This window comes from Equus caballus, chromosome 25, assembly GCF_041296265.1.
Source record: "Equus caballus isolate H_3958 breed thoroughbred chromosome 25, TB-T2T, whole genome shotgun sequence".
Lineage (NCBI taxonomy): Eukaryota > Metazoa > Chordata > Mammalia > Perissodactyla > Equidae > Equus > Equus caballus.
The window spans coordinates 15,026,258-15,040,996 of NC_091708.1; the positions used below are offsets into that span (position 1 = coordinate 15,026,258).

At 39.1% G+C, this 14,739-nt stretch overlaps 2 protein-coding genes across 11 annotated transcripts in view; one reads left to right on the forward strand and one right to left on the reverse strand.

Annotated features, from left to right (window-relative positions):
- The window catches only part of INVS (inversin), a 223,837-nt gene that overhangs the window by 150,375 nt on the left and 58,723 nt on the right, over positions 1-14,739 (forward strand). The window lies entirely within an intron of this gene.
- TEX10 (testis expressed 10) overlaps positions 1-14,739 on the reverse strand; it is a 56,131-nt gene that overhangs the window by 7,912 nt on the left and 33,480 nt on the right. For 5 of the 10 annotated variants that reach the window (XM_023629747.2, XM_023629748.2, XM_001504032.5 and 2 more), the window contains one exon: positions 665-745. The exons of the other annotated variants lie outside the window; for them this stretch is intronic. In XM_023629747.2, coding sequence (XP_023485515.1) covers positions 665-745 — 81 coding nt within the window. The remainder of the gene's footprint in view (positions 1-664; positions 746-14,739) is intronic. 10 annotated transcript variants of the gene reach the window in all.

Sequence of the window (14,739 nt, forward strand, 5' to 3'; positions counted from 1 at the left end):
TAAGAAAAGAGGGAATAGATACGCCTGAAAAATTATCCAAACAGGTGAAAGTCCCTGGAAGATAAAGTTTGTGATCCCTTCCTTGCACTTAATAAATTATTATAATAAAAGCCAGAGGTCAAAGTGGAAACACTGGAAGAAGTTAAAAGCAAAAACCCAGGCATACCTAGTGTGAATTTAATACCGAGGGAACAAGAGACTGGCCAGAAGACAAGTCAGGCTCATGGCTGAGCTCCCTGCTTCCAGTGACTAGGCCTTGAGCCTGCCAGGTGACATCCCAGCTTTAGACCCCAAAGCTCTAGGTGAAAATTAGACCCCAGTCTGGATGCTGGATTCACAATACACTGACACCAGACACATGTTAATTAAAGCATTACAAGACAGAAGGATCTGAGGTAGAATTTCAAGGTCCTTCATTGCACAGATGTAGAAAGTAAGGTCCTGGGAAAAGAGATTTTCCCAAGGGCACAGAATTAATTAGTTAGCAGCCAGGAAAAACACCAAGATTTCTCAGTTCTTGCCACAGCATCATGCTGTGAAAGGCCATGGAATGTATTAAGCTTAGACTTCTGAAGACTCACTCACTCCTTGGCTATGGCAAACCCAATCTTTACCAATGAATCTCTTTTTTTGTGTAACAGAAAAAAAATTTAAGTATATTTACCAAATGCTTACTGATGGCACTTTGCAGGATGTCAAAGCTCTGGCTTCGGGCAGGAATAACCAATAAACTGTGACAAACTGTCTGTCAGAAAAGGAGAAAACCAGTAACCAAATGGGGACATTTTAGGTCAGAAACAAGTTCAACAGATTTTTTTTTAAACCTACCTGCTCTACATGTTAATAGGTTTCCAACAAAAAATGACTGTGAAGATGCAAATGTCAAAGGTCAAAACAATCAAGCCTCAGATATGGGTTAGTTTTCCAAATAATTCATTCATTAAACATCTACTGAGCACTGAGCTAGTCCTGTTAGGTGCCACGCCCAGGAATGAAATAATGAGAAACTCTTCCTTCTCACAGCCCTCCAGTAGCTTACAACCTGCCAAGGCAGAGACTCTATTCCTATGAAGTGAGTGCTACGATAGAAAGATCTGAGCCATGTGAACAAGGGGCTGACACCCATTTGGTGGAAAAACATATAGAAAAATACTTATGATCCAGAAAATACCAATATTCTCCCTGTTCAAATTAATTTTAACACTGCCTCATTTCCCCAAAGGTAAAAGAAAGAGAACAGTTTAGAGGAAAAGAAGAAAAATATGAAGTGGGAAGCAAATCCCCAATAGTTTTAATTTTCTAAGTTCTCAAGTAAAGAAGAGGGAAGGACAGCATCAAGTCCTTCAGAGACATTAGAACACAATTCCAGAAGCTGATGGAGTATCGTGCCAAAAATGAAATATGCATAAAAGTCACAGGGAGAGACAAAAATAAGACTGGTAGAAAGAACAGTATCACTCAGGAAGAGGTCAAGCTAAAATCAAGAGAACTGTCAATCAACCCTCAAAAATCAACAGCTCTATGCATTATTTCTCTGTAAAACCTCTTGTAGACTGCTATCACCCAGAGTTTTCATATGGCAATTTTTCTTATCTTTTAAACCTGTAAGTAACAATGTAAATATATTTCCAATGCCATCTTCCAATGGCATTGCAATGCCAATGCTTCAAAATGAGCAGTGTGTATTTTCATTAATAAGAGGTAAATATGTCTGAAAAGGCCCATTCAATAATAACCACTTAATCCTTCCTGTTTTTTTTTTTTTTGCTGAGGAACATTCAGTCTGAGCTAACATCTGTTGCCAATCTTCTTCTTTTTGTATTTGGGTCGCCGCCACAACATGGCCACCAATGAACGGTGTAGGTCCCTGCAGGTCCCTGCCCAAGAAGTGAACTCAGGCCCCTGAAATGGAGCAAGCCCAAACTTAACCACTAGGCCACAGGACCAGCCCCCTTAATCCCTTCCCTTTTGCCTCCACTTCCCTTCCTGGACAATTCAGTTGTAAAGCCATTAGGTGGAGCCGAACTACGTAAACGTCAGCACTGAAGTGGGTGAGAGCTGCAGTGGCCCAGAGCAGGCTATCTGTGAATAAATAGAGGCAGACTGTCCCGAGAGTTGGAGTTCAAAAGGGGTGAGGAAGATGCCTGTGTGGGTGAGGGATGGCACCAAAAGGAGATAGATCATGGACAGAGGAACTGATCAAGTAAATATATTAAATATAATGGAAGCCAGGTTTCTCACTATCAGAAAAAGCAAGAAGAGGAAAAGGAGACAACTAGAAAGAACCCTGTGGTGTTAAATTCCTGATTTCTGTCCAGGGAGAGAGTCTGGGAGCAGCAATATCCAATAGCAACGACCACATCTCGACTCCAGAAGTCGGTTTCTAAAAGACCATTCTCCACTTAAAGGAAAACTGGGCTTTTTAAAGAAATACCTTATTATAGGGCTGGGACAGGGAAAACACAATGTGAATCTAGAACACTTTGTGCTACAAAAAATAAGGAAGTATTAAAAGAAAAATGAGGACACGTCAAAAGGACAAAGAAGCCACCTTTAAGGGAGTGTCAATGTCAAATATGAGAGCATCAAAATAAGGATAGTAATGGGGCCGGTCTGGTGGTGCAGTGGTTAAGTTCGCACGTTCCGCTTGGCAGCCCGGGGTTTGCCGGTTTGGATCCTGCGTGCGGACGTGGCACTGCTTGGCACGCCATGCTGTGGTAGGCGTCCCACATATAAAGTAGAGGAAGATGGGCATGGATATTAGCTCAGGGCCAGTCTTCCTCAGTAAAAAGAGGAGGATTGGCAGCAGTTAGCTCAGGGCTTATCTTCCTTCAAAAAAATAAAATAAAATAAAAATCTTTAAGAAAAAAAAAGGATAGTAAGGAATTGTAACCCACTGACTATAACAGGAAATCATACTAACACAAGTAAATAAATGAAAAACAAAGACTAAAAAAGGAATGGGATATTTACATTGTTTCCAAGTATCTCCTCATAAAATATCAATTACAAAAGGGAAACTGTAAACAGTGGAACAGGTGGGCAGACACCACTTAATCAAGTGATCAAAGTGAATTTCTAGGGGCTGGCCCCCCTGTGGCCGAGTGGTTAAGTTCCCACGCTCTGCTGCAGGCGGCCCAGTGTTTCGTTGGGTCGAATCCTGGGCACAGGCATGCCACTGCTCATCAAACCACGCTGAGGCAGCGTCCCACATGCCACAACTAGAAGGACCCACAATGAAGAATATACAACTATGTATTGGGGGACTTCGGGGAGAAAAAGGAAAAAAAGTAAAATAAAATCTTTAAAAAAAAAAAAAGTGAATTTCTAGTGGGACAAATCAAAACCATGCACTACCTGACAGGATGCAATCAGAAACCACAGCATCACTTGAGACATTCCCGTCAAATTTGTATAACCTGAATCTACCCATGAGGAAACATAAATCAAAACCAAATTGAGGAAAATTTAACGAAATAACTGTCCTGCGTTCTTCAAAAGTGTCAGGGTCAACGAAAGATAAGGAAAGACTGAGCAACTATTCCAGATCAAAGGAGACTAAAGAGACATTACAACTAAATGCAATGAATGATTTCAGATGGATCTTTTTGCTGTAGAGGATGTTACCGAACAACTATTAGATGACAGCAATATACTAATGTTAATTTCCTGATTTTGATGACTATGTTGTGTTTATGTAATGGAATGATCTTGTTTTTAAGACATATACACTAAAGTATGGGCTATGGGCATTATGTCAAATAGTCTAGGAAAACAAAAGTTCTTTGTACTGTAGTTGGAATTTTTCTCTAAGTTTCAAATTGTTTCAAGATAAAGGTAACCAAGTATCAATATAAATACATATATGTGTACATACACAAACATACACATATGCAGGCAGTCCTCACTTCTGCACATTACTATGTTAACAGAAACTTGCACATATCAGAACCCTGACCCCGCACTGCAAAGTTCCAGAAGAGGCATGGTAATTTGGTCCCATGGGGAAATTAAGGGGTTTTTTTTTTTCAAATAAAAAAATAAAGACTTATTTTTCTTAAGGTTTTGTACATTTAATTTCTAGGTTGAAGTATTTTCCACCTAATTTTATCAGACTATATACAGAAATGTCATGCACCTAATACTTTTTATAAAGTCATTATTCATAAAGCCATCTTCAATATCTCTCAGTAATGTTTTATAGTTGTCAGTGTCTTCAGAGGCCCTCAACAATTCTCTGGTGAAATTCTCCTTTAACCTGTATTCATGGTGTGTGTGTGTGTGGGTGTGTGTGTGTATGTGTGTAGAGTTCAGAGTCTGCACTGAGAGCTGTGTGTCCACTGAAGCCCCAACCCACTTCCCAGTCAGGAATTTTACCTAATCATTGTTTCTTTAGCACCATGAGCCACAGAGGTTACTGGCTTAGCTTTTAAGCCTCTCTGCTTCTGCAGCTTAAGAATTGGGGAAGTGCTGGGTGGGGAGGGGAATCAGACCTCTCTGAGCTCTCCAATTTTCTCAATTCAGCCCTGCAAAAAGATGGTCAGAAGGTTGGCAGGATTCTCTGTCCTCCGATAGAAGCCATTTGACAAAGCCAAATTCTTATCCTCTTGCCTGAGAGAGACCAGTCTCCTCAGGTACACTGCTGAATAAAGGCTGTGCAGGTACAAGGTGAAATTCCATGAGGCCAAAGAACAAGCAGAAGCTGTGAGCAAAACAATTCCCAAAGCTCCAAGAGAGCAGAGAGATGTCTGAGTTCTAACTAGCCAGGACAGAGAGTCTTCACAGAGCACTCAGGTCACTGAGATGATATTCAGAAAGAGAACACATTAATAATAAGGCTAAATTAAGGGCAGCGGTTGGCAAATTTTTTCTGTGAAGGACTAAATATTTAGACTTTGCAAGCCACATACAGATTCTGTCACATATTCTTTTGTTTTGTTTTAACAACTGTTAAAAAACTGTAAACACTACTCTTAGCTCAAGCGTGGTACAAAAAACAGGGCCAACCTGGACTTGGCCTACAGGCTGTAGGTCGCTGACCCTTGACTTAGCCAAGGCTACTTGGTCTAATAAACCACCCAACAAAACTTAAAAACAAGACCGAAAAGGATAAAGCTGATACTCAGTAACTTGACTGCCTGCCAGAACAACGCAAAACACTCTTTAAAGGAAGACAACAAAATCTACCACATAAAATTTCTGTTGTCCAATATCCACTCAAAAACTACTAGACATGGCAAGAAGCATGAAAACGTGCCACATAACCAGGAGAAAAATCAATCAACATAAATGACAGAGATGAGAGAATTAGCAGACAAGAACTTTAAAACAACCATTATAAATATGTCCAAGTAGTTAAAGAAAAGTGACTGTAAGTAGACACATAGAAGATAAACAAAAAAAAGTTCTTGAGATAAAAAATACAATATCTAAAATTTAAAATTCATTGGCTAGTCTTTGTTCAAAGATGACATGACCATCTATGTAGAATATCTGAAACAACCGACAAAAAAACACCTGGAACTAATGAGCAATTATACCAAGGTTGCAGGATACAATGATAATATACAAAAGCCAATCACTTTCCTATATATCACCAATGAACAAATGAAATTTGAAATTAAAAACACAATACTATTTTCATTAGCATTACATTACCTTACCAAAAAAGAAATACTTAGGCATACATCTAACAAAATATGTATAAGACCTATATGAAGAAAACTACAAAACTCTGATGAATGAAACTGAAGAACTAAAGAAATGGAGGATGTTCCACGTTCACGGACAGGAAGACTTAACGTTGTCAAGATGTCAGTTCTTCACAACTTGATCTATGGATTCAATGCAAAACCAGCCAAAATCCCAGCAAGTCACTTTGCAGATAACCACAAACTGATTCTAACAGAGGGAGGGAAAAGACCCCGAATAGCCAACACAATCTTGAAGAACAAAGTCAGAGGACTGACACTACCCTACTTAAAAAATTACTATAAAGCAACAATAATCAAAACAATGTGGTATTGGTGAATAGACCAATAGATCAATGGAACAGAACAGAAAGCTCAGAAAGAGACCCCCCCCCCCAGTCAACTGATCTTTGACAATGACGCAAAGATCATCTTCTCAATGAATGGTGCTGTAACAATTAGACATCCATATGCAAAAAAAATGAATCTTGACACAAAAATTACAGCCCTCACAAAAATTAACTCAAAATGGATCTCAACAGACCTAAACGTAAAATGCAAAACTTTAAAACTCTTACAGATAATAATATAAGGAACCTAGACGACCTTGAGTATGATGATGACTTTACAGGTATAACACCAAAGGCATAACGCATAAAAGAAATAATTGGTGAGACAGGTTTCATTAAAATTAAAAACTTCTGCTCTGCAAAAGATAATGGCAAGAGTATAAAAAGACAAGCCACTGACTGGGAGAAAAATCTTTGCAAAAGACATCTGATAAAGGACTGTTAAAACTCAATAATAAGAAAACGACCCAATTTAAAAAATGGGCCAAAGACCCTAACAGACACTTCATCAAATAAGACATATGGCAAATAAGCATATAAAAAGATGCTCCACATATATGTTACCAGGGAGATGCAAAATAAAACAATAGTAAGATACCACTACACACCTATTAGAATGGCCAAAATCTAGAACACTGACAACACCAAATGCTGGCAAAGACAGAGAACAACAGAAACTCTCATTCACTGCTGGTGGTAATGCAAAATGGTACAGCCACTTTACAAGACAGTTTGGGGATTTCTCACAAAATTAAACATACTCTTACCATATGATCCAGCAATCACTCTCCTTGTTATTTACCCAAAGGAGTTGAAAACTTATGTCCACACAAAAACCTAGACATGGATGTTGGTAGCAGCTTTATTCAATAACTGCCAAAACTTGGAAGCAACCAAGATGTCCTTCAGTAGGTGAATGGATAAAAAAACTGGTACATGCAGACAATGGAATATTATTTAGTGCTAAAAAGAAATGAGCTATGAAGCCATGAAAATATATGCAGGAACCATAACACCAATAGTGAACCGCAATGTAAACTATAGACTTTGGGTGATTATATCATGTAGATTCGTTCATTGTAACAAATGTACCACTCTAATAGGGGGAGGTTGATAATGGAGGAGGCTATGCATGTGTAGAGGGAGCAATTACATAGTATCCTGCAGAAAAGATCAGTGAACTTGAATATGCAGCATACTTTCTAAAACAGAAAAAAGGTAAAAAAAAAAAAAAAAAAATCCAAAAAACAAAAGACAGTTTCAAAGGCCTGCAAGACAACATCAAGTCGTCTAACACACATGTAGTTGGAGTCCCAAAGAAGGAGACCAAAATATTTTTTGAAGGAACAATGGCTGACATTTTTCCCCAAATAAACTACAAACCTAATAAAACACTTAGCAAATATCAAGCTAAGAAAAACACCAAGGCATGAACATAAACTGCTGAAAAGAAGTGACAAAAGGAAAATCTTAAAAACATGTAGAAAAAAAGGATATAGAGAAAAAGAGACACATTATCTAGAGAAAAGCAAATGACTTCACATCATTACACATTACCTTACGGTAGGAAGTGCTACAGTATCATTTGAAGGTAGGCTGTGTTAAAGAGCAAACACTTAAAAACATAAAACAAAGAGGTACAGCTAATATGCCAAAGTGGAGATAAAATGGAATGCTAAAAATAGTCAAACTATGAAAAAACTGAATCAATCACGGTATCTTACAACAATGGAATAATAGTACAAAGCTATGAAAAAGAATGCTTGCACATTAACATAGACGTCTTAGAGTACACTGAGTAAAAAGCAAATTACTGAAAAAGATTTTTTCACTTTTAAAAAGCTCAATACCATGTAAAACTAGACAATATGCTTTGGAGTTACATGCTAATATGGTAAAACTACAAAGAAGCAAGAGTATGATAAACAAAACTCAATATAAGTGTTACTCTAAAGGGAAAGGGGAAAGGCAGATAGAGGTTTCAAAACTAATGAAAAATGGTCTCTTTCTTAAACTGGATGTCCTATTATTATTCTTCAGAGCTTACCCATGTTAAAAAACATTCTTTTACAACCATTCAATATTTTATAAATGACAATGAACATTAACCCTAAGACCTTTCATTGGCCCTGGAATAGAAACCTCCACTGGGGAAGGTATCGCTGTCCTGTTAACTACTGTTGCCACTGATCGTGCAACTCTCCCTTTAGTGCTGAGAAGGAATGATCACAGAGGGTCTAAGTGTAAACAGCAAGGTCCAGGTTAGTGTAGAGAGTATGCTATTTCTAGAAGAGGGGCAAAACAAAAAAATACATGTAGTCATTTGTGAAGCCACAGAAGATATCTGAAAGATTATGTTTAGAAACGGGGGAAGGAAAACGGGTGGCTGAGAGAATCGGACCGGAGAAGATTTTTTTACTATTACCCTTCTGTTCTTCTGAATTGTACTTGTGAATAATCCCTAATCCAAAAAAAGTCTGATTTTTAAAAAATCACTTCAGCCTAGGAGGATAAAATGGTAACAAAACAACTAAGGGAACAGGACTAAGCAATCCCATCCTACTCACTAATAACGTGCTCAAATGAAATAATTAGAAAAATTAATTTTTACACTAAGGATGTCAAAAACTGTATGTTTCAAATACTTTCACACAAAACGGCGAACTTAAAAATAGCAAAGTTTATCCAAAGTAAATTGAAATCTTTGCTTATGAACCTCAAAGACAAAAAATGGACTCTCAGATTTTTCCTAATTTACGTCAGTTTTTCAAAGACAGCAGCTTTGAAGTTTATTACATGTCCTCGCCAAATATTCACTTCAGAAATATAGCTGATCACATTTTCATGATAACTGTATTTTGGCTTTACACAAATGATGTGCTTATGAAAACTTAAAATTACCAGATAAAGGTTATGTGAGTTGTCCAAATTATCAAACTAGACACTGGCAAATCTGTGCCTGGAACCTGGGGCCCACCAATCCCCATACAATACTTTCTCCAATACATCATGATAGTTTAAACACATTAGAAATGGTCTGTCCTCTAAAACAGCTACTCTCACTACTGTTGGCAAACACAAACCCCTCAATCTAGTGTTTAAGGCCTTAACCTCAGTCTACCTTTCTTAGCTCTCTTCATTGACTATGGAATAAAAAGTACTATGGAATAAGGTAAAATTCTAGATATTAAATGATTAGGTTGGTTACCCAACACGTTATTTTTTTTCACTTATTAAAATCCAGTAATTTTGGAGAACCTACATATAAATACAGTACCAGGCACTAGGGTAACAGAGAAAAGATAAATGTCCTTGGCATGACCTAAGCATTGGGATCAGAGTCAAACAAAGCCATGAGAGAAAACTGTTAAATATCGACAAAGGCCACAGCCCCCCTAAGAGATAGGAAGAACATGAAGAATATTCAGAACAGAATCAAAGAAGTGAACAGATCAGTTGAATAAAATTAAGTGGTATAGCAACAAAACAGAAGTTTAACTTAAATCTAGAAACTACCCTGTTGAGAACACTGACAAAGAGGTTAAAAAAAAAATAGACTTTAGCCTAGCAAATAGGAGTTATGAGGAAAGAACAGAGTCAGGGTCCTGGCCAGAGGCCTTCTGAATCATTAAACAAAAATTAGCCAGTAGAGAACATATAACCTAAGAATTTGCAAGAAAGGTTCAAACCAAAATTACGTGGAATGACACAACTGCATTCTTACTGGGCAAGCACCTTTCAATGCAAGGAAACAAACTGAAGAAATAAATAACAGAAATAGAGTAATATACACCAGAACTGGGCAGAGTAAGTTAGGCGGTGATAAATTCACAACAGCTGAGTTAACTCATCTGCATTATCCTGAATTGTGGTCAAGGGGCCAAACCTTTGTAGCCAAATCAACCAGTCATTGGATGAGGGCTGCCCCTAGGAAGGAGCCTGATGGATGAGTACTGTCTGCCAACAAGCTCCCCAACAGATGGAAACTTAGTTCTCATTCCTGAGGGAGAGAATTTGAAAGATGGTGCTGTACGAAGACACTGAATTCACCTTTTCCTGCGAACACAACAAACCTACAGCTACCTGTGGGACAACTTCCTCTGAGAGAGACCTGGAAACTGGATGAAAAGAACCCCTGCAACAAGGACAACACAGACAGGGGTGGAAAGGCAGAAATACAGCTCTGCTGAGGAAAAAACCAGACCCCAGCATCAGTGCTTCACAGCCGGGTGATCTCAAAAGACTGGAGCTTTTCCCAAAAGAGTGGGAGATCTGAGCTCCAGAGTGGGCATCTCAGTCCTTGGAATCAGCACAACTGAGGTGAGATCCCATAAAACCTGGCTGTGCTAACTTTGCAAACCAACTGGGAATGTGCCCAGGAAGCTACGTAACTTCAGAGAAAGAAAAGCCTGCTCTCCTGCTCTTAGAGGGCCCATACACAGATTCACCCAAATCAGAAACCAGCACAAAAACACCAGACAGAGAAGGGCATTCATTGTTCACGGGTAAAAAGGACTTACTCACTAAGTCAGAGTGCATCTTGGAGAGGCAGGAGGTGGAGCTAGACCCACACCCCCTAGGAGCTGAGATACTGGTGGATGCCATTATTGTGACCTAGTTAAGTCGTGCTGACAGACAGTGGCGACCTCCCATTGGATTCATTCCTCTAGCTTGTTAGCACAAGGGTCTGCCCTGCCCACTAGAGCACCTAAGGCAATCTAGCAAGTGCAGCCAGGGCAGGCAAGCTGCCCCAACGACTGGCCCCACCCAGCAGCACGCCAACTTGTCAGCCTGTGGGGGGCTGGGGGAAGCATGTGGGACCTCTGCAGCAAGGCGAGTGGGTCTACATAGGTTGGGTGTGTGGGCCCCAAGGTGGCAGGGCATGTGGGCCCACAGCAGACTTGTGCCACAGGCCATTGCAAACACAGCGGATCCGCCCCAGCTTCCGAAGCCTGAAACAACTGTGCCTGAGGCAGCTGTATACCACAGGGCAGCATAGCTAGACCTGGTCAGAGGTCTGCTCCACTCAAAAGAAAGCCACAACAGCCTTGCTGCAGTAATTGTGAGCCCCTGAGCCCAGCAACCAGCCACACTGCAGATCTGACTCACTTAAGAGCAAAACAGGAGCAGCTGTTTGCTATTAGACCCTGCAGCCAGCCATGCCAGGACTTGCCCTTCTCAATAAAGTGACCTGCGACCAGAGCAGCTGTTGCACCTTACACCCAGCCGGTCCAGGGGCCAGCCTAGCTTATCCATGCAAATGCAACAACAGCAACCACACCACAAGAGAAAGGCACACACAGCCCTCATGGGACACTCCTGGAACATTAGGCATAGGTGACAAGATGGGAGCATGCTGCTGGGCCCAATAAGGCATCTCTTATGTAAGGCTACACATCCAAGACCAGGAACGATAGCTGATCTATCTAATATACAGAGATAAGCACAGAGAAGGAGGCAAAATGAGGAGACAAAGGAATACGTTCCAAATAAGGGAACAAGACAAGTCCTCAGAAAAAGAACTAAATGAAAGAGATAAACAATCTACCTGATAAACAGTAAAAACTACTAGTCATAAGGATGCTCAATGATCTTAGGAGAAGAACAGATGAACACAATGAGAATTTTAACGAAGACTTGGAAAATATAAAAAAGAACCAATCAGAACTGAAGTATAATGGAAATGAAAAATTCACTAGAGGGAATCAACAGTACAGTATATGACACAGAACAGATCAGCAATCTGGATGAAAGAGTAGAGGAAATCACTCAAGCTAAACAGAAAAAAGAAAAAAGGATTAAAAGGAAAGAGGACAGTCTAAGGGACCTCTGGGACAACAGTAAGTGTACTAAATCTGTATTATAGGTGTCCCAGAAGGAGATGAGAGACAAAGGGGCAGAGAACTTATTTGAAGAAATAATAGCCAAAAACTTCCCTAACTGGGGAAGGAAATGGACATCCAGGTACAGGAAACACGGAGCACCAAACAAGATGAACCCAAAGAGGCCCACATCAAGATACATTATAATTAAAATGTCAAGAATTAAAGATAAACAGAGAATGCTAAAAGCTGCAAAAGAAAAGCAAAAAGTTACATACAAAGGAAACCCCCCAGGCTATCAGCTGACTTCTCAGCAGAAACCTTACAGGATAGCAGGGAGTGACATGATATATTCCAAGTGCTGAGAGGAAAAAGACCTACAGCCAAGAATACTCTAATTGGCAAGGCAATCATTCAGAATGGAAGGAGAGAGAGAGTTTTCCAGATGAGCAAAAACTAAAGGAATTCGTCACTACTAAACCAGCCTTACAAGAAAGGTTAAAGGGACTTATTTAAGTGGAAAACAAAAGACCACAAATAGGAATAAGAATATTATCAAGGGGCTGGCCCCGTGGTCGAGTGGTTAAGTTCGTGCACTCCGCTGCAGGCAGCCCAGTGTTTCGTTGGTTCGAATCCTGGGCGCGGACATGGCACTGCTCATCAAACCATGCTGAGGCAGCGTCCCACATGCCACAACTAGAAGAACCCACAACGAAGAATATACAACTATGTACCGGAGGGGCTTTGGGGAGAAAAAGGAAAAAATAAAATCTTTAAAAAAAAAAAAAATATTATCAAAAAAAAAATCACTGCTACAGAAATATACATTAAAGGTAGGGGATCAACCACCTATAACGCTAGCATGAGGGTCGAAAGACAAAAACACTAAAATTATCTAGTTCCATGACAAGAGGTTAAGGGATACACAAAAATAAAAGAGGTAAAATACCAAAAACATAAAATGTGGTTGGGGGAGTAAAAGGGTAGAGCTTTTAGTAAGAGGTCAAACTTAAAAGACCATCAGCTTAATATACATTGCTATTTAGATAGGTTATTATATATGAACCTCATGGTAATCACAAACCAAAAACCTGTAATAGATACATAAAAAATAAAGACAAAGGAACCCAAACATAACACTAAAGAAAGCCATCCAATCACAAGAGAAGGAAGAGAAGAGAAACAAACAGGAGAATGACAAAAACATCCAGGAAAAAAAGGAACAAAATGGCAAAAAGTAGATACTTATCAATAGCTACTTTAAATATCAATTGACTAAATGCTGCAATCAAAAACAGGGTCACTGAATGGATTAAAAAAAACAAAATCCACATGTATGCTGCATACAAGAGACACACTTCAAACCTAAAGATTCACAAACTGCAAGTGAAGGGATGGAAAAAAGCACTCCATGCAAATGGAAACGAAAAGGAACCTAGGGTAGCAATACTTATCCCAGACAAAACAGACTTTAAAACAAAAACTCCAACAAAAGACAAAGAAGTCATTAAATAATGACAGAGGGAAAAATTCAACAAGAGGATATAACACTTGTATCTATGCACCCAACATAGGAGCACTTAAATATATAAAGTAAATATTAACAGACATAAAAGGAGAAATTGAAAAGTAACAGTAGTAGGAGGGGCCTCTAACACCCTACTTACATCAATGGATAGACCATCCAAACAGCAGATCAATAAGGAAAAACTGGCCTTAAATGACATATTAGACCAGATGGACTTAATAGATATATACAGAACATTCCATCCAAAAACTGCAGAATACACATTCTTTTCAAATGCACATGGAACATTCTCCAGGATTGATCACATATTAGGCCACAAAACAAGTCTCAATAAGTTTAAGAAAACTGAAATAATACCAAGGATCTTTTCTGACCACACAGTATGAAACTAGAAATCAACTACAAGAAGAAAACTAGAAAAGCCACAAATATGTGGAGACTAAACAAAATGCTACTGAACAACTATTTGGTCAACAAAGTAATCAAAGGAGAAATAAAAAATACCTGGAGACAAATTAAAACGAAAATATGACATACCAAAATATATGGGATACAGCACAAATGGTACTAAGAGGGAAGTTTATGGGAATACAGGCCTACCTCAAAAAACAATAAAAATCTCAGGGCCAGCCTGGTGGTGAGCGGTTAAATTTGTGTCCTCCACTTCGGCAGCCCGGGGTTCACTGGTTTGGATCCCAGGCACAGACCTACAAACTGCTCATCAAGCCACACTGTGGCAGGCGTCCCACATATAAAATAGAGGAAGATGGGCAGAGATGTTAGCTCAGGGCCAATTTTACTCAGCAAAAAGAGGAGGATTGGTGGCGGATGTTAGCTCAGGGCTAATCTTCCTCAAAAAGAAAAAAAAAAAAACAAGAAAAATGTCAAAGACTCCAACAATACACCTAAAGGAACTAGGAAAAGAACAAACAAAGCCCAAAATCAGTAGGAGGAAGGAAATAATAAAAATCAGAGTGGAAATAAACGAAAGAGATTAAAAAGAGAGAAGGTTCAAATAAAATCAGAAACAAAAAAGGAGAAATTACAACAGACACCACAGAAATACAAAGGATTCTAAGAGAATACTGTAAAAAGCTGTAAGCCAACAAACTGGATAATCTAGAAGAAATGGATACATTCTTAGAATCATACAAACTTCCAAAACTCCATCAAGAAGAAACAGAGAATCTGAACAGACCAATCACTAGAAAAGAGAGCAAAACAGTAATGAAAATCCTCCCCTCCTCCCTCAAAAAAGTCCAGGACCAGACAGCTTCCCTGGTGAATTCTACCAAACATTCAGAGATTTAATATCTATCCTTCTCAAACTCTACAAAAAATTGAGGAGG